The sequence below is a fragment of the Schistocerca gregaria genome, chromosome 3, assembly GCF_023897955.1.
Source record: "Schistocerca gregaria isolate iqSchGreg1 chromosome 3, iqSchGreg1.2, whole genome shotgun sequence".
In the NCBI taxonomy this organism is placed as follows: domain Eukaryota; kingdom Metazoa; phylum Arthropoda; class Insecta; order Orthoptera; family Acrididae; genus Schistocerca; species Schistocerca gregaria.
Genome location: NC_064922.1, coordinates 461983524 through 462008214, shown reverse-complemented (window position 1 = coordinate 462008214; position 24691 = coordinate 461983524). Strand labels below are relative to the sequence as shown.

General features: G+C 45.1%; 1 protein-coding gene across 1 annotated transcript in view; it reads left to right on the top strand.

Moving 5' to 3' along the window:
* LOC126355424 (cytochrome P450 4d2-like) overlaps positions 1-24691 on the top strand; it is a 78453-nt gene that overhangs the window by 6657 nt on the left and 47105 nt on the right. The window contains exon 2 of the mRNA XM_050005728.1: positions 10078-10279. Within this exon, the coding sequence (XP_049861685.1) occupies positions 10078-10279 (202 nt within the window). The remainder of the gene's footprint in view (positions 1-10077; positions 10280-24691) is intronic.

Genomic DNA, 24691 nt, shown 5'->3' with positions numbered 1-24691 from the left:
GACCCAGCCAGGAATCGAACCCGGGCCCTTGGGATTGACATTTTGTTGCACTGACCACTTATTTTTTTTGGATTCGAACGCAGGATCACCAGCTTAATTTTTTATTTTATTTTATTTTTCTTCTTCCCCACTTTTTTAAATTACTTACATAAATACATTTTTCATGTCAATATTTTTGTATGGAACAGGAAGGCAGGCTAAAAAAACAATCTTTATTCATACAATTGCGCTGTCCTAGGTATAAGAAAAGTATCGAGACAACAAAAACAATTTGGAAACCAAAAAATCAACATAAAGGCCGCCTTTTTTGTACATGAATAAAGTAAATGACAATTCTAGTCACGGGCGGGAGGAAAACGAAGTTACCTTCTGCGTCACCATCCCTACAGCACGCGGTGTCGCATCATGAATCTGGCATCCAGCCGTATAATCTTCACCGTATCTGCCATTGTGGGCGGCATGTATTTCTTCTGCACCGAACATTCGAAGGATTATTATCTGAGGCGGTTTCGGTGTTTACCATCGTCTTTTTTTTTTTATCACGTGAACATAATCCAGTCATAACTGTCGCCAACAGGTGGTGACCAGTTGTCTTCTCAGTGCGCAGTATGCCAATATATTTGAACTGTGCACTACTGTCTCTACTCGTTCTGCTGCAGGAGTCTTCTCATTTCTGGACACCCCAGCTTTGCGACAGGCTGTGAAAAACATTCTTAAAAAATTGGAAAAGTAAGTCCTGTATTTCGTATGACTCCGTATGAGCTCGTGTTGTTCTTGTAAATACATTCAACAATCCATCACGGACTTAATCTTACGAAAACAAATATTTCGTCGCATGTCCAGAGATCCAATTGACCACCTAATGTCTTTTACTTAGGGAAAAAATTTTTGTCCGGTAGAGGAAGTACATCAGATGTGATCTCTGTGTAGTTAGTGCACTGAGGGAAGGCCAGCTAAAAAAAAAGCCTTATGGGACTTAACTGCTAAGGTAATCAGTCTCTAAGCTTACACACTACTTAACCTAAATTATCCTAAGGACAAACGCACACACCCATGCTCTAGGGAGAACTCGAACCTGCGCCGGGACCAGCCGCACGGTCCATGACTACAGCGGTAAGGCCAGTATTCGACGCGTCAGCATCGAGGTGTCCCTCGCTGCACCACACACTAAACCATGTTCTTCAGTTGTTAACAGTCCACAGTTTGTGCAAAGATGAGAATCGACCATATGAATTATATGTATATATGACTCCTGGTCACAAGTTTACGGTTTATAAGAATATACCACATAGATCTCGTTGCTGTTGTCAATAATGGACTATGCACTGCACACCAAATGTGCTTTAAAGTTCTCGTTTGGTATTTGAATTCCATTATGGTGTGGCCATGGTGATCCATCAAGCACCGATAGATCTCCCGAGTCGTGGGTATTCTAGTTGAAGGTACTTTCAGGCGAATATAACTATAATCAACAAGAAATGAGACAATGTGTGCAAGAGAAGGCAAATGTTTCCCACTGCTATCGGGGGTTCGTACGAAGGCGAAACAAGTACTTCTATCAGAGCTGATGTTATGGTATGCTTTCGTTGTTGGCAATTTCGTATCATCGCTCGCACGTAAAGCACCAAAGCTTTGTTTCGCATGTTTGTAAGGTTGAGGCCACCGTTCCGGACCTGTAGGGTTAACGTGTCATATTTGATCTTAAATAACATCCCTGTACTAACATAATGAGTACACAGTATGGTTTGAGAGTAAATCGGAGAAAGACGAAGGTAATGAGAAGTAATAGAAATGAGAACAGCGAGAAACTTAACATCAGGATTGATGCTCACGAAGTCAATGAAGTTAAGGAATTCTGCTACCTAGGCAGTAAAATAACCAATGACGGACGGAGCAAGGAGGACATCAAAGGCATTTCTGGACAAGAGAAGTCTACTAACATCAAATACCGGCCTTAATCTGAGGAAGAAATTTCTGAGGATGTACGTCTGGAGTACAGCATTGTATGGTAGTGAAACATGGACTGTGGTAAAACCGGAACAGAAGAGAATCGAAGCATTTGAGATGTGGTGCTATAGACGAATGTTGAAAATTAGGTGGACTGATAAGGTAAGGAATGAGGAGGTTCTACGCAGAATCGGAGAGGAAAGGAATATGTGGAAAACATTGATAAGGAGAAGGGACAGGATGATAGGACATCTGCTAAGACATGAGGGAATGACTTCCATGGTACTAGAGGGAGCTGTAGAGGGCAAAAACTGTAGAGGAAGACAGAGATTGGAATACGTCAAGCAAATAATTGAGGATGTAGGTTGCAAGTGCTACTCTGAGATGAAGCGGTTAGCACAGGAAAGGAATTCGTGGCGAGCCGCATCAAACCAGTCAGTAGACTGATGACAAAAAAATAAAAATAAAAAAATAACATAATAAGCAAAGACAACCATGAGGCGGTCCGCAGTACCCTTCGGTATTGGTAGGATCTGCCTTAAATGGGGGAGTCTTGACGCTACGTGGAATTTGATGTATGCCACGCGTTGGGTCATGCCGAAGGCTCTCAGTCAGCTGTTGCTTATTGTCAGACGAACATTCTGCAGAAGCCTCCAAGAACTCGCTGACCGCCATAGTGAACGGGTAAATGTGATCCCCAGACATCTCAGCGATTCCATCGTCTGAAACGGTCCCGGTATGTCTTCCAGACCTCGTCCAATGTGCATAATTTTGGATTTCGTCATGTGAACGACATTGTCTGCCACTGTCCCGTAAGAGTCTAGGCGTTCGACAGTCTGACGCACTTCATGTCCTGATCTGACAAGAAGGATCAGTTCGTCCGCATATGCGCGACAAACGAAAGAGTTCTCACTAAGCGCTATCCCCGTAACTGAGCGCCTCGTAACGTGTATCAGCAGCTCGAGTACTATCGCAAACAGCATCATGCAGAGTGGGCACCTTTGTCGAACCGAGCTGTTAATGGGAATCGAGCCTGCTTCCCGACCGTTTACATTCACCTTTCATGTAGCCCCTCGTAGTAGCCTCATAACGATGGAGATGTAAAGAGGTGGAACCGCCATTCGGCTCGTGACCGACGCTAAGAAGTTATGGTTCATCCTGTAGAACGCGCGATCGAAGTCCACAGCTATCATAGCTGCTCGCTTTCGACACGTTTCCGCAAGCGCGATAGAGTCACGGTATTCACTTAACGCCGAGGAGATGTTGCTTCGCACCCCTAGGCAAACCTGATCAGGGGATATTGTCCTAGATATCGCCAGTTTGAGACAAGGCATTAGTAGTCGCGCAAAGATTTTATAGTCGGTGTTTAGCATAGTGAACAGGCGATATTGATTAACACTGCGACTCCCCGCCATCTTTGGGATAGGAAGAAGAAAGCCCCTCACAAAATCCGACGGTAGGCGTATGTCAGGACCCATCGCCTCATTGTACATCGACACTCACTATGGCATCATCATGTCCACTAATTCTCTATAAAACTCTAACGTAATCCCAACTGGCTCTGGTGATTTATGGGGCGCTCCTTTTTTGAGTGCCACCTTTATATCGTCTTCTGTGAGTGGCTCCATAAGTGCTGCCTTATCCGTCTCTGTCTGTGTCGTCTGTCCGTCGGTGTTCCGGCATATAGGTGGCGGAAATGCTCTAAAAATTAATTTGCAATGTTCTGTTGTGTTGTCAGTTGACGGCCATGTAAATCGTGGAGCACTGAGACCAATGCCCGGCAGTAACGTTTATGTTCCCGCGATACATGGTGCATCGAGGGGAGGTACGTTCCCCAGTGCTGGTGTGGAGACCTCTAGCCCATATTGGGATGCCACACAGTCGTCGTCAAGTGATCGCGATAGGATTTATGCCTTAACACGATGAACTTCTGCGATGATGTTCTGCAGACGGCACCTGGAATGACAGTTCACGAAGCATGGTGCAATAATCATCAAGAGTGTCTCTTTGCCATCTCGTCTTATCCAGGCCGTACTGTATGAGAGCTCTTCTTATTGCTGGCTTAGTACAGTCGAGCCACCATCGAAGCACGAAGGCATATGTTAGTAGACGGCGTTGACATGTGGCCAATACCACCTAGACTCTCTGACGTCATTCGGGGTCCTCCAAAAGTGACGAACTGAGCTTCCGTGTCCAGCGGCTTGTCCGCACACTTTGCTGAGGGAGTGGTATGGTACAAATGTAAGACAGATTATCAGTAAATTCCGCAGGCCCTCGTTCCGCGTCGACCACCTTATCCTGTAGGCCATCCGAAACATTCGATCAAGTCTACTGGTCGAATGACTGGTAAAAAAAGGATATCCCTCACAGTTCCTATGAATCCTGTCCCGGGTATCGCATAACTCCAGGTCCCGGCATAGCACTTGCAGTTCACGACAGGTATTATAATGTGGAGTCTATTTTTTTTGGCTAAAGCACAATTGAAGTCACCACCTATAATAAAATGATCTAATTTGCCGGTAAATAAGGGCACAATCACTTCCGAATAGTATCTCGCACGTGCCCGTCTGTTGTCTCTGCCGGAAGGGGCATAAACATTGAGGATACGAATTACATTAGCAGTCCTCGTGCCGAAGGCACATAAGCCAGGTCACGAACCGGAATCCCCTCCCGGACCAATATCGCCGTTCCACTGTCGTTGTTAGAGTGAGGCGAGGAGTAGGAGATGCATCCATGTACTTCCTGGAACTCAGGAATGTAAATTTCCTGCACCATCACTACAGCCACATCCGACGCGTATATCATGTCCCTAAACAATTGCTGTTTCACGGGCGATTTAATGGTATTTATGTTACTGTCCCTATTTTGAATGCCTGGGTTCGAGTAACTGTCATCTTCTCATGACAATGAACTGACGAACATTTACTTTATCCCTATTCCCTTTGCACATCCGCAGAGGGTCGCCCGGTGGGGTCCGCATAGGTGATTTCTTCGTCCTGCGCATCCCATCTGTTATTTATTATTGGGGTGTTCCAAACTGCCCTGTGCGGCACTGATATGTGGAATCTGTGGATCTTACGCAGCTTTAGACTTCGCCGCAGAATAGGTGTCGGGCCCCTGAGCGGATGCGTCGTCTGAACGACATGACATCTTTTCACTGCCGGAATTCGTATGGTCAGCGACATCCGAAGCTTGTGGGTCCAAGTCAGACGGCTCCATAGTAATAGACTCATGAGGGCTCCCAAGAAAAGAAGGGAGCGTCTCCGCAGAGTTTAGTCGGCGCTTCTTGCGGCGCTTCGGCGAGCGTTGTTTGCGGGTCCGACCCTCGGCCACTGGTGTTGGCGTATCTTGTATCTCCTGCTGTCTTGCCACCGCGAAAATGCCCTGAGGCTGTTCCACTTCAGCTTCCATGCCTTGCGTGATGCTGTATCCACCACCTGCAGTGTCTGGAGTTGGAGAGTGGTCGGAGCCATTCCTTCTTCAGTGGAGTCCAAAGGCGCCTCGATCAATGGCGGCGCTGGTTCGGTAGTACGCTCCGACCTAGGCGTAACCTCCCCGCGAGGCGCCGTCATGTAAGTCACCGGCAGTGACGTTGGTGCAGCCAGATTCTGGAAGTCTCCACTGGGAAGTTGCACGAGTCTCCTCTGCATACACGCAGATCGAAGATGTTCTGCACCACCACACCCGGAGAATCTACGGGGCTGTCCATCATAGATGACAATATCTCTACAGCCGCCGATGTTTATGTTCGATGGCACATGTTTCGTAAGGGCAATTCGGACTGTCAGACGCCATTGAGCACTGGATACGAGCTAAAACTTGCCCAACGCTCGGTCGTATGACTAATAACTCTGTTGTATGACTGGAGTGATTAAGTGACCAATGATTCGGGTAACTCGAAAGGCAGCTCGAGGATTCGAATCGTACGCACGCCAAGGCCCGAATGAGCTACTAAAACTTTGCCAATATGACCATTGAAGTGTCGGAATTGGAATCCTTGTTTGGTGGCTTCAGTAATTCAACCATCTTTACATAAAGAGTGCTGCTCACGACTGATAAGTGAATTCCAATAATTTCGGTATACTTAAGATGCACTTCGTCCCTCAAGAAACGTTCGATTTCGAAAGCCTTCGGTCTTGCTTACCCGTTATAGAATGTGAGCTGTATCGTCGTTTTTCGAAAATTGTGTGCCATTCCGTTCGATTCAAACAGTAACACACGCGAGTAACGATGTTGTAAACACCGCTTCTTCCGAGAACGTTCGCAGCTGGGTCGTAAACAAGTCCGAGCTGCTCCGCAGACTGCCCATTCAGCAATCGGGGCGGACGAAGTGTGAGGTGAAAAATATTTGGTATGTAAAGTATGTGGTGGAGGCAGACCTCACTTATCCTGTTAGTTTGCATGAAATGACAAGCGACTTGCCGTTACGCCGACAGTAACAAGTTCCTCGAGGAAGCACTATCCCTAAATTGATGACCTTAGCCGAGGGGTCTACGGCGCTGCAGTCATGGACTGTGCGGCTGGTCCCGGCGGAGGTTCGAGTCCTCCCTCGGGCATGGGTGTGTGTGTTTGTCCTTAGGATAATTTAGGTTAAGTAGTGTGTAAGGATAGGTACTGATGACCTTAGCAGTTCAGTCCTGTAAGATTTCACACACATTTGAATATTTCTTTGACACTGTGGATCTCGAAGTATTGGATTCTCCAAAAATTTCTGAAATGGAATGTCGATTGCCGATTGTGGAGATTGTGGGTCCAAGATCCAAAATGTGTGCATTTCGTACAATAGATGGAGCCACCTAGAGGTGGGCTAAGGTTGTGCGGCGTGCGGCATCACGTATCCTCACGATCGAAGACTGCTTGCAATGCCTGTACGGTGGTGTTCGCGGTGCTCTGCCACAACCTCCGCACTTGGTACAGCAAACAAGTATTCAATCGCGAGGGTTGGAGGTGTTCACTGAGCTGCACTCTAAAGCTGGATTTTCCCATCATGACGATAAAAGAGTAATTTTTGATGACGGGGTTGAAATCCTCGCGTACTCAGGCAGCTGAAATAATTTAATAATACAATGGAGCGGAAAGCTCTAAAATGTTCATCCCCAAAAACTGCAATAAAATGAACTTAGTGGAAGTCACACTTAAAGCAAGTATGGCTGGACAGGCAGGTAAAACTTAAAAACTATTGTATTTACTCATGCACTCACACAATCACACACGCACATGCACATGCAGTGCACTTTTTGGTGATTTTAGCTCATTTTTTTAATCTTTCCAAAGAATCTGGTGTTGGCATGCGTATTCAAATACAAGCAGAATACGGCGCTGCGGTCGGCAACGCCAACCTTTCCACAAACTGCAGCAGATTTCAAAGCTGGTCCATCAACAAGTGTCAGCGAGCGAACCATTCAACGAAACCATTGATATGGCTTTCAGAGCCGAAGACCCACTCGTGTATCCTTGTTGACTGCACGACACAAACGTTTGCGCCTCGCCTGGGCCCGTCAACACCCGAATTGGACTGTTCATGACTGGAATGTTCACAGACACTCAGTTCAAAGCAACAATTAAGTCTTCTGTTTGGGTGGAATTTTGCTAGTGATAGTATTAGTGTAAGAGAAACTATACCTTTGCAATAGCTGTAAACAGTACTGCGATGTAAATTGAAAATTCTTTCAATCACAACTATTATTTTTAAACCCAAGAACTGTGTTTACAAATTTTCAAACAGTAACAAGAATTGTGAATTACTTCGTGTATTGTAAAAGCAACAATATTTGTGAATGTAAAGCTGTATTACTACTGTGAATATCTATGTCTGAATAGAAAGTTTTTATTCGTTACCATATGTCTTTGTTGTTATTTCACAAATCCCTACCGTTACAAATGTACATCACAGCTGTGCAATACGGACAAGATATTAGTTTAAAGCATGAGGGAGGTGACGTTTAAGATGGAGGAAAACAAAATACATGTAATGATTGGACGGGATTTCGCCTATCGTGCTTCACATATAGATTTTTGGAACAGGCGACGAGTGATCGTGTCTGCTTCCAAAGAAATATAGCAAAAAATGCTGAAATTAAATCTCCTGTGGTTGAACAGTCAGAGACGTAGGATGTGGGCAAAGCTGCATACTATCTAAGTAGGAGCTAGGTGGAAATATAGAGGAACAAAGAATGCGAGGTAATAAATTCATTTCATTAATCCAACTTAAGAGTAATACATAACATTATTTTCACACGTCTTCTTCTTGTGATGTTGGATAGCAGGGAACCCACAGAAATCCAGGTCTTGAATAGATGCAAACTTGAATATTCACTACATCCATGTGACCTTCTCGTCGCCGTAGATCATGGTCTCAGGATGATCAAATATTCGAAATGACGTGATCGTTTCTTTATAAGGTATACCGGGAGCGTCCCAGTGGAGACCATGAAAGATACGTGTTAGCCACTTCGCACTCCTGCGTGTTTTAGTACAATTCATATCCTTGAAAGGCGGTGATAATCTTGATAAGAATGTCTCTATTATATCAGCATCTTGTATGTATGCTATGAGTGCAAAATCTTTAAGTATGAATTATCTACACTCGTCATCATAGAAACCTTGAATGTCGGCAGCTTCGTTCACACTGCAAGTTGTCATTATGAAATGCACTGAGTATGCCATAGCACTTGGTCACTTATATAGCTCGCTGCACAGCACCAGTAAGTGGGCAATAGTTAATCACATGGTCATGTAGAAGTAGAACGTAGGCAACAGTGTATTCTGGGAAATTTGAAGAATTCGATTCGTACATCTATTGGAGCTGATTTAACTACCTCATTCTGCTTAGAACTGTACCTTACGATGATTGGTGCCTGCTCCTTGAATTTCTGTGGACTGAGTAGGCATCACTCCACTTCAACACCTTCACAGTAAGAAGTACGGAATCTTGCATACGTGTCAAATGCAAGACTGTATACATTCTGGTGTGTTCGAACCCCAAGGACTCCCCTCCTCCCGCCCTCGCAGCTACGTCCTTGCCGAAAGGTATAATTATTTGCACACGATTTGTATTTTCAACACAGTGCAGATTTCCACAGCAAAAAAGACACTATTTCGTGTTTCTCTCATTCCTTCCTACAGTGAAACATTTACTGGAGTTACAATTGTTCTGCTGTTTATAGTCTACTAAAAACCATAGGATATCAACGTGACTGACGTTTCTCCTTTATCAAATGCCTTCATCTCTCGATTTGATATCTCTGACTTCAACTCTGTCTGTCTGTCTCTCTCTCTTTCGCTTCTCGATTTGTCTCAGATATTAGAAACATCAAATTAATGTCTTTTGTTGGTATCTGAAAAACATCTTTACGAGTAAGTCTTACACTTTGTACAATAGGCTTACACAAACTTACCAACATGATACATTTAAGTATTATTACATTTAGTAATCAGACTACCAGAGTACTAGAAATGCCTACCGTTATGCCATCAGTAATGTGACGCTAAGGTGATGGACATTTAACCCTCGCAATACCAAAAGGGGCAGGGAGGGGTCACTTTATGCCCTGCTGTTGAATATAGTGTAATCCAGATAGTCACTTATTATTTTAAAATTAAAAAAGGCCATTCATTGTTTCTGATTAATTCTTCTACCTGATTCGATACAAGTAATAATTTTTTCAATTAAACTATTGCGTGTCACTCTCCACAGTGAAAGTCATATCCAACTTTCCGGTTCAGAACATTACTTACTATACAACAGTTACGCTTTAAAAAGTTTGTTATTAAAAGTCAACAACATCTAACGAAATTTTCATTTTTTAAACTTTTTGTGGTAGGCATAACGCACCATCAGCTCGGTAGCATACGTTATTGAAAACACATTTAAATTGCGAATAGTGTGCTAAAAATATTTTCAGACTCGGAAGCCTATTTACACATGATTATCTCTCTATAAAGTATGTTGTTAACACAAGTCAACAGCAATAAACGATTTTTTAGACTGATAAAGGTTTGCACAATGTATCCCCCATTAGCAATGTGTGTTATTGAAAATGTGCTGATGTTGCTAGAGATAATATGTGCTTGTGTTCTGTTCATAGTAGAGGTACCCTGAATCAAGGGAAGATACTGTCTTATGTGCAGGTTTTATATAGGCCCAGTGCTCATTGTGGTGGTGACACAGTTGGAAGACGCGCAGAAGCTACTGGCAGGCACGAAGTTGCGAGACCGGGGCTCCTACTTAATGCGGCCCCTTTGTCCCTTTCTGGACAATGGCCTCATAACCAACAGCGGTGAGACGTGGAAGAGTCAACGGAAACTTATCGAGCCTTGCTTCCATTCTGAGGTCAGTGAACAGTGGCAATGCTTTGTGTCAAACTTCCGTACTTTACACTCCAATATTTTGTGTTTGTGCCCTTCAGATATTCATGTACTGCCTATTTTTATCCCACAGACAAAAACTGAAAAAAGTTGAAGAGACCATATAGAGGATACCTCGTCAATAGTCTTGGTGTTTCAATGCGAAACAGACAGGGAAAAAGTATTGTTAGCCAGCGATTCAGGTGCATTAACACGGCAACTACACTCCTGGAAATTGAAATAAGAACACTGTGAATTCATTGTCCCAGGAAGAGGAAACTTTATTGACACATTCCTGGGGTCAGATACATCACATGATCACACTGACAGAACCACAGGCACGTAGACACAGGCAACAGAGCATGCACAATGTCGGCACTAGTACAGTGTATATCCACCTTTCGCAGCAATGCAGGCTGCTATTCTCCCATGGAGACGATCGTAGAGATGCTGGATGTAGTCCTGTGGAACGGCTTGCCATGCCATTTCCACCTGGCGCCTCAGTTGGACCAGCGTTCGTGCTGGACGTGCAGACCGCGTGAAACGACGCTTCATCCAGTCCCAAACATGCTCAATGGGGGACAGATCCGGAGATCTTGCTGGCCAGGGTAGTTGACTTACACCTTCTAGAGCACGTTGGCTGCCACGGGATACATGAGGACGTGCATTGTCCTGTTGGAACAGCAAGTTCCCTTGCCGGTCTAGGAATGGTAGAACGATGGGTTCGATGACGGTTTGGACGTACCGTGCACTATTCAGTGTCCCCTCGACTATCACCAGAGGTGTACGGCCAGTGTAGGAGATCGCTCCCCACACCATGATGCCGGGTGTTGGCCCTGTGTGCCTCGGTCGTATGCAGTCCTGATTGTGGCGCTCACCTGCACGGCGCCAAACACGCATACGACCATCATTGGCACCAAGGCAGAAGCGACTCTCATCGCTGAAGACGACACGTCTCCATTCGTCCCTCCATTCACGCCTGTCGCGACACCACTAGAGGCGGGCTGCACGATGTTGGGGCGTGAGCGGAAGACGGCCTAACGGTGTGCGGGACCGTAGCCCAGCTTCATGGAGACGGTTGCGAATGGTCCTCGCCGATACCCCAGGAGCAACAGTGTCCCTAATTTGCTGGGAAGTGGCGGTGCGGTCCCCTACGGCACTGCGTAGGATCCTACGGTCTTGGCGTGCATTCGTGCGTCGCTGCGGTCCGGTCCCAGGTCGACGGGCACGTGCACCTTCCGCCGACCACTGGCGACAACATCGATGTACTGTAGAGACCTCACGCCCCACGTGTTGAGCAATTCGGCGGTACGTCCACCCGGCCTCCCGCATGCCCACTATACGCCCTCGCTCAAAGTCCGTCAACTACACATACGGTTCACGTCCACGCTGTCGCGGCATGCTACCAGTGTTAAAGACAGCGATGGAGCTCCATATGCCACGGCAAACTGGCTGACACTGACGGCGGCGGTGCACAAATGCTGTGCAGCTATCGCCATTCGACGGCCAACACCGCGGTTCCTGGTGTGTCCGCTGTGCCGTGCGTGTGATCATTGCTTGTACAGCCCTCTCGCAGTGTCCGGAGCAAGTATGGTGGGTCTGACACACCGGTGTCAATGTGTTCTTTTTTCCATTTCCAGGAGTGTAGTATTTAACGTATTTCTTAACAATAACGAAAACATCATTAATCTCCATCTGGGTGTCATACACATATATCGTGTCTCTGCACATATGTTGTAGATTCTAGAAACAATTTTCGATTAAAAATGTTAATAACGTCGATAATGATGACTTTATACACATGGTAATAATTTTAGTGAACTCTTCTCATTATCTAGAGTTCAACGCAGTCTTTAGAATTTGCGTAGCATCTGTACACTACTGGCCATTAAAATTGCTACACCACGAATATGTCGTGCTACAGACGCGAAATGTGACCGACAGGAAGAAGATGCTGTGATATGCAAATGATTAGATTTTCAGAGCATTCACATAAGTTTGGCGCCGGTGGCGACACCTACAACGTGCTGCCATGAGGAAAGATTCAACCGATTTCTCATACACAAACAGCAAAACTGGTTCAAATGGCTCTGAGCACTATGGGACTTAACTTCTTTGGTCATCAGTCCCCTTGAACTTAGAACTACTTAAACCTAACTAACCTAAGGACATCACACACATTCATGGCCGAGGCATTATTCGAACCTGAGACCGTAGCAGTCGCGCGGTTACAGACTGTAAACAAACAGCAGTTGATCGGCGTTGCCTGGTGAAACGTTGTTGTGACGCCGCGTATAAGGAGGAGAAATGCGTACTATCACGTTTCCGACTTTTATATAGGTCGGATTGTAGCCTATCGTGATTGCGGTTTATAGTATCGCGACATTGCTGCTCGCGTTGGTCGAGATCCAGTGACTATTGAGAATATGGAATCGGTGGGTTAAGGAGGGTAATACGGAACGCCGTGCTGGATCCCAACGGCCTCGTATCACTAGCAGTCGAGATGACAGGCATCATATCCACATGCCTGTAACGGATCGTGCAGCCACGTGTCAGTCCCTGAGTCAACAGATGGAGACGTTTGCAAGATAACAACCATCTGCTCGAACAGTTCGACGACGTTTGCAGTAGCATGGACTATCAGCTCGGAGATCATGGCTGGGGTTACCCTTGACGCTACATCACAGACAGGAGCGCCTGCGATGGTGTACCCAAAGACGAACCTGGGTGGAAGAATGGCAAAACGTCGTTTTTTCGGATGAATCCAGGTTTTGTTTACAGCATAATGATGTTCGCATCCGTGTTTGGGGAAATCACGGTGAACGCACATTGGGCGTGTATTCGTCATCGCCCGGATTGATGGTATGTGGTGCCATTGGTTACACGTCTCGGTCACCTCTTGTTCGCATTGACGGCACTGTTAACATTGGACGTTACATTTCAGATGCGTTACGAGCCGTGGCTCTACCCTTCATTCGATCCCTGCGAAACCCTACATTTCAGCAGAATAATGCACGACCGCATGTTGCAGGTCCTGTACGGGCCTTTCTGGATACAAAAATTTTCGACAGCTGCTCTGGCCAGCACATTCTCCAGACCTCTCACCAACTGAAAACGTCTGGTGAATGGTGGCCGAGCAACTGGCACGTCACAATACGCCAGTCACTACTCTTGATGAACTGTGGTATCATGTTGAAGCTGCATGGGCAGCTGTGCCTGTACACACCATCCAAGCTCTGTTTGACTCAATGTCCAGGCGTATCACGGCCGTTATTACGGCGAGTGGTGGTTGTTCTGGGTACTGATTTCTCAGGTTCTATGCACCCAAATTGCGTGTCCAATGAATACCCATTTATATTCTGCATTTCTTCTTGGTGTAGCAATTTTAATGGCCAGTAGTGTAGACGGCGGTTTTGTGTTATCAGTGAGTATTGGAAGTTTCAATTTCAAACACGGTCGGTTTCTGGCCATATTCTTTCACTTTCCTTAGCACGCAGCCATCCAGGCCACTCCCCAGCTCGCTGCAATCACAGAGGTAACCTGCCCAAGGCCCGCTCTGTTACTTGCCCTGGCCACTTACGGCAATTTTGCAGCCACTCAACACTCATCCAGATACTCTGTTTTGAATGTAACAGCTTAGGGGACTCGCCACTGATCATGCCACAATTGCCTGTTAGACGCACATATTGCTCTCAGAACCCTCTCAGTGACATACTGTAATGTACCATGTACGGTACGTATTAGTGTCTCAATATCTCCTCTTCTGTGTTTTTTATCACTTGCATCAAATGCAACAATTAACGTTTTGCTAATAATAACAACAACAATAATAACTTGAAATGACACTAGACAGGCTGACCCCTGGACATGAAGTTGGCAGTGAGTTGCCAAGAGCGGGAAGGTGCGATAGTAACGTAGACGGAAGGTATATGGATGTGGCATTTGCGCGGGAAAACTGAGAACATCGCGATAAATATACGGGACAGTACCTAATGAGCTATATTCCTCTTTTCCATTTTGCAGGCTTTCATTCATTTTGAAAAGCGAGTACATCTCATCTAATGTGACTCACAAGCACGGAAATATATATTCTGTGGAGGAGAGGGGTGGGGGCATTTCTGCCCGAAACATAGCTAGTGCGCTGCCGTACTTGTAGGACACGTAAACTAACAAACTGCAAAAATGTTAGTTTCCGATTTAAGTCGGTAATTTCGAAGTACTATCGCTTTTCGGACACTTTTTCGACTGTCTGAAACAGCACCCGAGTAGCGACTTGTCACTCTACATTAATTAGACACAAGTATTGGGTACGTGTAAGAAGTGACTTTGAATGTGTGTGCAAGCATCATTTGCAACTGCGATGACCTTTAGAACGACGATAGGACCTTGTTCACGAGTCATTACACTGTCTCACTACGATGGTTAAGTGTATTCGGCGAATGGCTTTGCAATTGAGAGTGTTGCCGATGTTGTGTCAGCAGGATTCAATGACGCACCTGGTCAACTGGTTGCACATTAGAAGTGATGAATTCTGATATTTACTTCAGCGTTAATATTAGCAGACGGTCTATACCGTATTTTAGAATCATCATTGAAAGACCAGAGCAGTATTTAGTGGCCGATTAATTACATACATTTTTTTCATTGTTATACTTATTTAAATTCCAGAGCGCATAAGGTACATGACTGGCGTTGAACGATTGGCTATCTTGCGTAAAGTTACTCTGTGTAGTGAGTAATTGACACATGAAGAGAATTATATTTAAAATGATTGTTGGCCATATCATAAAAGGTGCGCAAGGGAAGGCGTTCTCTACAACTTAACCTGAAATATTTTGCAATTATAAATCAAAAGATTCTCTGATAACGGAAGCATACAAATAAATAAATTGAGTAGAGTCAGTCATGTATTATCAGTCTTGGATTTTGGTGTGCTCTCCTCTTAAAGGAGAGTTGCCAAACTCAACTGTAACAATCAATTCCTTGCAGTGTAACTGTTGATATTATAAGGAAAACATGTCTCCCAATTATATTTTACGAATTACTGCTTTCCGACCAGTTTATATGTGGGTGATACATAGTCCTAGTTCCTATGTCACCTGAAGTTAATAGGATAACCTGTAAACACTTTCAGTTTGTACCTACGGCAGCAGAAAAGCAGGGCTGTCCTTGAGTGCCAGTTGACAGGATAGTAAAATATCGGGGTTTCCTGGTACTCGTGACATCTTACAAATGGAAGATGGCCGTTGGTAAGCTGCTCGCCCTGGTTAATGACGACAATGGCACCTATACACTCAAATAACTAGCCACAGACATCCAACCGAAACCTTTCTGACAACTGTACGTTTAGGTTTCGTTGATGTAATAGCAATCTTCCAGATATTATGATAGTCAGATGGGGTTAATTATAGCTTCTGCAAGCAGCCACCGTTCCAAAATGGATAGAGGTCAGCAATAACACCAACAACTTACTATTCCTAGTGCCTGCCCAGCTTTTGATATCTGTTTTCCTATTTAGACAACATTTGTTGAGAGAACGGTATAATCGGCACTGAAAAAGTTCCAGTATTGTGCTGTTGCCTGGAAATTTCTCCACCTGTCCGCAAATGCGCTGGAAAATTGTAAATTATTAGCAATATACTTAAGGAGACGGTGAATGCAAATGGAATTAGGAAAGTTACAAGAATGCGTGGTGTCTGTTTTTTCATTCACCTCGATAGGTCATAAAACTACCTCTTCAGTGCGGATGCACAATACTGTTCGACATCCGGCTGGAATCTCAATGTAGCGAGCATGGAGGCCATGGACCGGAACTATGGATAGGTAGCGCTGGGTGAGAATGTGGATCGGCCGGGAGGCGTTTCCGGATAGTCAGCGCAATAGCGATAAACACTGTGTCTGGGTGGCTCAGTGGTTAACGCAATTAATCTAGTAAGCAGAAGATACCAGGTTACGATCCTGTTTTGGCTCGTCGGCGCTGCTTCCGCATAAAGTCCCCATACACCTGGCGTCAACAGATTCTTCTCTCCCACTTCCTTTCTCCTCCTTTCACCTTCATTTTACACAATAATTTGAAACGTTAATGGAAGATCTTTTATGTGAGAGGAGCAGGTACGAAAAAGGTTGTTTAAAAATAAAAACAAAATGTAATTATTAGTGATTGGGAATTAGTGAAGACAAACAGTGGACTCAGCAGTGCAAGCCAATGCACGGAATCTCTATCCAAGTCATGGAGCACGTCGAGTGCGACGAGCTATGCACATCAACTATAACGACCAGGACGTCGTTTCAGCGCTTCGCCATCAATCGCTGCAACAGAAAGTAAATTGATCGAAAATTGTTTTGTTTGCTGAAAAGAGCCCTAGTAACGAGTGAGAAAATGACTGAGCAAGCAGACAAGGATAGATTTCGATCTCCTGATGAGTCAGGCGAACCATCCAATAGCTTAAGCAACATTAAAATTAAACAAGAGCCGCTTGATGATATTTTAGAGGGTGAGGCAAACAATAAAATGTAGAGTGTATAGACTGAGATCACAAAAGTCATGGGATACCTCTCAATATCGTTTTCTACATCTACATCTACATTCATACTCCGCAAGCCACCCAACGGTGTGTGGCGGAGGGCACTTTACGTGCCACTGTCATTACCTCCCTTTTCTGTTCCAGTCGCGTATGGTTCGCGGGAAGAACGACTGTCTGAAAGCCTCCGTGCGCGCTCAAATCTCTCTAATTTTACATTCGTGATCTCCATGGGAGGTATAAGTAGGGGGAAGCAGTATGTTCGATACCTCATGCAGAAACGCACTCTCTCGAAACCTGGCAAGCTACACCGCGATGCAGAGCGCCTCTCTTGCAGAGTCTGCCACTTGAGTTTTCTAATCATCTCCGTAACGCTATCACGGTTACCAAATAACCCTGTGACGAAACGCGCCGCTCTTCTTTGGATCTTCTCTATCTCCTCCGTTAACCCGATCTGGTACGGATCCCACACTGATGAGCAATACTTAAGTATAGGTCGAACGAGTGTTTTGTAAGCCACCTCCTTTGTTGATGGGCTACATTTTCTAAGGATTCTCCCAATGAATCTCAACCTGGTACCCGCCTTACCAACAATTAATTTTATAAGATCATTACATTTCAAATCGTTCCGCAAGCATACTCCCAGATATTTTACAGAAGTAACTGCTACCAGTGTTTGTTCCGCTATCATATAATCACACAATAAAGGATCCTTCTTTCTATGTATTCGCAATGCATTACATTTGACTATGATAAGGGTCAGTTGCCACTCCCTACACCAAGTGCCTATCCGCTGCAAATCTTCTTGCATTTCGCTACAATTTTCTAATGCTGCAACTTCTCTGTATACTACAGCATCATCCGCGAAAAGCCGCATGGAACTTCCGACACTATCTACTAGGTCATTTATATATAATGTGAAAAGCAATGGTCCCATAACACTCCCCTGTGGCACGCCAGAGGTTACTTTAACGTCTGTAGACGTCTCTCCATTGATAACAACTTGCTGTGTTCTGTTTGCTAAAAACTCTTCAATCCAGCCACACAGCTGGTCTGATATTCCGTAGGCTCTTACTTTGTTGATCAGGCGACAGTGCGGAACTGTATCGAGCGCCTTCCGGAAGTCTAGGAAAATAGCATCTACCTGGGAGCCTGTATCTAATAATTTCTGGGTCTCATGAACAAATAAAGCGAGTTGGGTCTCACACGATCGCTGTTTCCGGAATCCATGTTGATTCCTACATAGTAGATTCTGGGTTTCCAAAAACGACATGATACTCGAGCAAAAAACATGTTCTAAAATTCTACAAAAGATCGACGTCAGAGATATTGGTCTACAGTTTTTCGCATCTGCTCAATGACAGTTTCTGAAGATTGGGACTTCCTGTGCTCTTTTCCAATCATTTGGAACCTTCCGTTCCTCTAGAGACTTGCGATACACGGCTGTTAGAAGGGGGGCAAGTTGTTTCGCGTACTCTGTGTAGAATCGAATTGGTATTCCGTCAGGTCCAGTGGACTTTCCTCTGTTGAGTTATTTCAGTTGCTTTTCTATTCCTTGGACACTTATTTCGATGTCAGCCATTTTTTCATTTGTGCGAGGATTTAGAGAAGGAACTGCTGTGCGGTGCTCCACTGTGAAACAGCTTTGGAAAAAGGTGTTTAGTATTTCAGCTTTACGCGTGTCATCCTCTGTTTCAAAGCTATCATCATCCCGGAGTGTCTGGATATGCTGTTTCGAGCCACTTACTGATTTAACGTAAGACCAGAACTTCCTAGGATTTTCTGTCAAGTCGGTACATAGAATTTTGCTTTCGAATTCACTGAACGATTCACGCATAGCCCTCCTTACGCTAACTTTGACATCGTTTAGCTTCTGTTTGTCTGAGAGATTTTGGCTGGGTTTAAACTTGGATTGAAGCTCTCTTTGTTTCCGCAGTAGTTTCCTAACTTTATTGTTGAACCACGGTGGGTTTTTCCCGTCCCTCACAGTTTTACTCGGGACGTACCTGTCTAAAACGCATTTTACAATTGCCTTAAACTTTTTTCATAAACACTCAACATTGTCAGTGTCGGAACAGAAATTTTCGTTTTGATCTGTTAGGTAGTCTGAAATTTGCTTTCTATTACTCTTGCTAAACAGATAAACCTTCCTCCCTTTTTTTATATTCCTATTAACTTCCATATTCAGGGATGCTGCAACGGCCTTATGATCACTGATTACCTGTTCTGCACTTACAGAGTCAAAAAGTTCGGGTCTGTTTGTTATGAGTAGGTCCAAGATGTTATCTCCACGAGTCGGTTCTCTGTTTAATTGCTCTAGGTAATTTTCGGATAGTACACTCAGTATAATGTCACTCGATGCTCTGTCCCTACCACCCATCCTAAACATCTGAGTATCCCAGTCTATATCTGGTAAATTGAAATCTCCACCTAAGACTACAATATGCTGAGAAAATTTATGTGAAATGTATTACAAATTTTCTCGCAGGTGTTCTGCCACTAATGCTGCTGAGTCGGGAGGTCGGTAAAAGGAGCCAATTATTAACCTAGCTCGGTTGTTGAGTGTAACCTCCACCCACAATATTTCGCAGGAAGTATCCACTTCTACTTCATTGCAGGATAATCTACTACTAACAGCGACAAACACGCCACCACCGGTTGCATGCAATCTATCCTTTCTAAACACCGTCTGTGCCTTTGTAAAAATTTCGGCTGAATTTATCTCTGGCTTCAGCCAGCTTTCTGTACCTATAACGATTTCAGCTTCGGTGCTTTCTATCAGCGCTTGAAGTTCCGGTACTTTACCAATGCAGCTTCGACATTTTACAATTACAATACCGATTGCTGCTTGGTCCCCGCATGTCCTGACTTTGCCCGCACCCTTTGAAGCTGTTGCCCTTTCTGTTCTTGCCCGAGGCCATCTAACCTAAAAAACCGCCCAGTCCACGCCACGCAGCCCCTGCTACCCGTGTAGCCGCTTGCTGCGTGTAGTGGACTCCTGACCTATCCAGCGGAACCCGAAACCCCACCATCCTATGGCGCAAGTCGAGGAATCTGCTGAACCTTTTGAGCTTCTGATTCAGACCCTCCACTCGGCTCTGTACCAAAGGTCCGCAGTCATTCCTGTCGACGATGCTGCAGATGGTGAGCTCTGCTTTCATCCCGCTAGCGAGACCGGCAGTCTTCACCAAATCAGATAGTCGCCGGAAGCCAGAGAGGATTTCCTCCGATCCATAGCGACACACATCATTGGTGCCGACATGAGCGACCACCTGCAGATGGGTGCACCCTGTACCCTTCATGGCAACCGGAAGGACCCTTTCCACATCTGGAATGACCCCCCCCCCCCCCCCCCCCCCGGTATACACACGGAGTGCACATTGGTTTCCTTCCCCTCTCTTGCTGCCATATCCCTAAGGGGCCCCATTACGCGCCTGACATTGGAGCTCCCAACTACCAATAAGCCCACCCTCTGCGACTGCCCGGATCTTGCAGACTGAGGGGCATCCTCTGGAACAGGACAAGCAGACATCTCCGGCCGAACATCAGTATCAGCCGGAGACAGAGCCTGAAACTGGTTCGTCAGACAAACTGGAGAAGCCTTCCGTTCAGCCCTCCGGAATGTCTTTCGTCCCCTGCCACACCTCGAGACGACCTCCCACTCTACCACAGGTGAGGGATCAGCCTCAATGTGGGCACTATCCCGGGTAGCCATAGTCGTAGTCCGATCGGGGGATGCGTGGGACGAGCTGGCCGTCCCCAACAAACCCCCATCCGGACCCCCACCGTGATGCCCATTGGCAACAGCCTCAAGCTGTGAGACCGAAGCCAACACTGCCTGAAGCTGGGAACGAAGGGATGCCAACTCAGCCTGCATCCGAACACAGCAGTTGCAGTCCCTATCCATGCTAAAAACTGTTGTGCAAAGAACGTCTGAATTAATCTACAGAGAGCACAAACAATTCGACACAAAATTTAAACGGTTATTAAAATACAAGAGTGCCTAGTAAATGCAGTAATGCTGCTACTTGCGCACTGCTGACACACTGCTTGGCGGCGGAAGGAGACTACGCGATTTTACACTATTCAGGTACTAAAAACGCGATGCTACAACTCTCAAGTACTATAATATGCCCGAAATTTATGAATTAAACAATGCAAGTACCAAAAACACTCAAAGAAATTAAGAATTAAACTATGTGACAAATTAGTGAGCTAGGAGTATACGACTTGCTGCTGCAGCTGCTTATACAACGGCGGCAGGGAGCACACATCATTTTGCCCAGCGTAGTGTATCAGCTCAACATGACATGGATTCCTTTTCAGATACATTGAGCCATGCTGCCTCTACAGCGTTGCATAATTGCGAACGTGTTGCCGGTGCATGATTTTGTGCACGATTTGACCTCTCGATTATGCCCCATAAATGTTCGATAGGACTCATGTCGGGCGATCTGAGTGACCAAACCATTCGCTCGAACTGTCCGGAATGTTCTTCAAACCAATAGCGAACTGTTGTGGCCCACCTATATGACACACTATCATCCGTAAAAATTCAATCGTTATTTGGAAACACGAAGTCCATGAATGGCTGAAAATGGTCTCCAAGCACCCGAACGTGACCTTTTCCAGTCAATGATCTGTTCAGCGGGACCAGAGAACCCAGTACATTCCATGTAATCATTATAGGGCCAAAATCAGCTTGCAGAATCCTTTGTTGACAACTTGTGTCCATTAGCTCTTACCATCTGAAATGGGGACTCATCTGAACAGATCACGGTTTACCAGTTGTCTAGGATCCAGCTGATGTAGTCACGAGCCCACGAGAGGCGCTGCAGGTGATGTCGTACTGCGTGCAGTTAGCAAAGGCACTGGCATTGGTCGTCCGCTGCCATACCCCGTTGACGACAAATATTGTCGCACTGTCCTATAGTAGTGCTGTTAGTAAAGGCACTCGCATCGGTCGTCTACTGCCATAGCCAATTAACGCCAAATTTCACCTCAGCGTCCCAACGGATACTTTCCCACTTTGATTTCTCCGGTTATTTCACGCAGTGTTGCTTGCCTATTAGCACTGACAACTGTGCGCAAATGCCACTGCTCTAAGAAATTGGGTATTTCCGGCAAACTCTTGCACTTTGGATCCAACAATTTCTGAAATGGAATGTTCCATACGTCTAGCTCCACCTACCATTCCGCATTGAAAGTCTGCTAATTCCAGATGTCTGGTCATAATCATGTCGAAAATCTTTTCACATGAATCATCTGAGTACAAACGACAGGTAATGCACTGCCCTATCATGCTTTGTCTACGCGATACTACCGCCTTCTGTATTTGTACATATCCCTGTGCCATGACTTTTATCACCTCAATGTATGTATCTGAACCCAGCATGCAAGTTAAGAAGTAAGTAATTGAGTCGTGGACAACAATGTCAATGGTCAGATGATATAGACCATTGTCATGTTGAAAGTGCTATGATTCTGGACGATCCAGAACAACCTGTTTTCTGAAAAGATACTCGCAGGGGATGGATATCATCAGCTTATCCCATATCTAAGTGCACTGAGCACCAAAGTAACTCTTGTAAACAGTAATATTGCAACTGTAAATTCAAGCCAGCCGGAGTGACCGAGCGGTTCGAGGCGCTACAGTCTGGAACCGCGCGGCCACTACGGTCGCAGCCGGCCGCGGTGGCCGTGCGGCTCTAGGCAGTTCAGTCCGGGACCGCGCGACCGCTACGGTCGCAGGTTCGAATCCTGCCTCGGGCATGGATGTGTGTGACGTCCTTAGGTTGGTTACGTTTAAGTAGTTCTAAGTTCTAGGAGACTGATGACCTCAGTAGTTAAGTCCCATAGTGCTCAGAGCCATTTGAACCATAAATTCAAGTGCAGAATTGAAAGTGGAATCTGTAAAAGCGTCTGAAAAAACCGAGTTGGAAAATGCAGTGAAACGGGTAATTGAAAAACCGGATTAGATAAAAGTTTTGTTGGAACTCTAAAGAAATCAAAACTGAATGAGAGTCAAAATATTGAAAATAGGTGAGGAACTACAGATACAGATAAAAGTTGTTCGTGATGAATGCGGATAATTGCTTACTGATTCCTCATCTGTAGTGTCGAAAGATTTAAATAGGCATTCGAAGAAATGTGATTAATTTATACAATTAATTATATCTGAATAAGTTACCTAACGGCAGGCTGTTGGGGATGAATAAATTTGCATACTAAAATGTCGGAAAAAACGCAAAGGTAATTAAGGGAGCAATGCTGGAAATTACTCGCACACTTGGTTTAAAACGTCAGGCCTGGGATTCGTTTCAGGGCGCACAGGTAGCTCATACTGAAAGGGCAGAGCAGCAGATTTCAGATCTTTCTGAGGAAACCAGTAAACTCTTTCGTAAAGTAATGGATAGTTCAACTTCTGGATAAGCAGATTGTCATTAACGATGTGTATAAAACTTCATTACTTTGTTCCTAAGGGACAGTTGCAGCCAAAAGCACTCATTCAAAGTTTTGACAATGTTTTACCAAAATCCTGATACATAAGTGAGCAAATATTCTTCATTATCAAATACTTCCGAGAAGATAACATATGGAAAACCGGTGTCACAAATTCCTGTAAAACTGTAAAGGAATTACAGGAAAAGTTTTTGCCGAAATTCTGTTCTACCCAGGATGACTTAGAGATTTTTTAATGGAGGATATCAGTCGAGATATGCCTCTTCGGTTGATTTCTGTGAACGTTGATGAACAAAGGTAAAATCAGTAGTGGTGGGCATGGACGTGACGTCATTCAGCTGCAATTTACAGCGGCCTTGTGCCGCACAGGAAGCTTTACTAGTAGTACTGCGTGACACGAAGACTATCTGCGTTGTCTTCGACGGGTAGAAGGTCAACAGGTGTAGGACAGCCGACTACGAGATTGGCAGCCATCGTGGGAGTTGTCTATCAGGCAAACATGGTGTGTGCGCATACATGGCGCACCTACAGGGTCCGCCGACGTCACTGGCCACTATCTGAATCGCTGTCTGACTGACAATTCTGCATACAACATTGAACTGAGCTAAGGAATTTCCCAGTGCTAGATTGACTAGACGCGACATGGGTATCTGAGATCCCACGAAGTCATACACAGTCTGTGAGTGAAACTGAAATATCGCGCTGGTTGGAGGCCGTAACTGGGGATGGTGACGAGTGGAACACGGTATAATGCAGCCGCGTCATAACTTGCTGGGGGCGACAGTGCAGCCCTTTAGACTATTCCACTCGCAGTACATGCAGCAAAACTCGTCCACATTAGCTGTTAAAGGGAAAACAGGTTTCAGACAGTATTTACGGCCTTTCTGATTGATTCAAAGAACCGGTAACAGAAGAATTATTTTTTACGTAAATTTAAAGGACAACGTGGTGAGTACAAGTAATTTCAGTAAGGGGGTATGGACCATATGGTCTCCTGAAAATGAAGAACAACTGTGAGAAGAACGTAAAAAGGTGTGTGGTGTTGATAAGAATGTGCTTAATGTGCATGAAGTTAGTAATAAGTGCCTGTAAGTCATAAGGATAATATAAGGGAGTTTGTTTCTGGAGAGGAAGATGGTAATGAATATAAAAATGTTTCTGAGAGGATAATTAATGATATGTGAAGATGATTCGGATTTGCCCGAAAGAACAGATACCATCTTCAAATAGCTAACGCTAACCGGCCATTGACCTTCTTCTGGAGTGTAGATGCACACGTATTGCCCGAACTATTACGGGACTCTGTAAGATTGTCTGCCGTGAGTAAATAGTGAAATGGGCAGGGGCACTACGAATGTACTGTGAGGACATTAAGCTGGGAATGTTGGTCTCACAGGGAGCGTGCAGAAGACAAA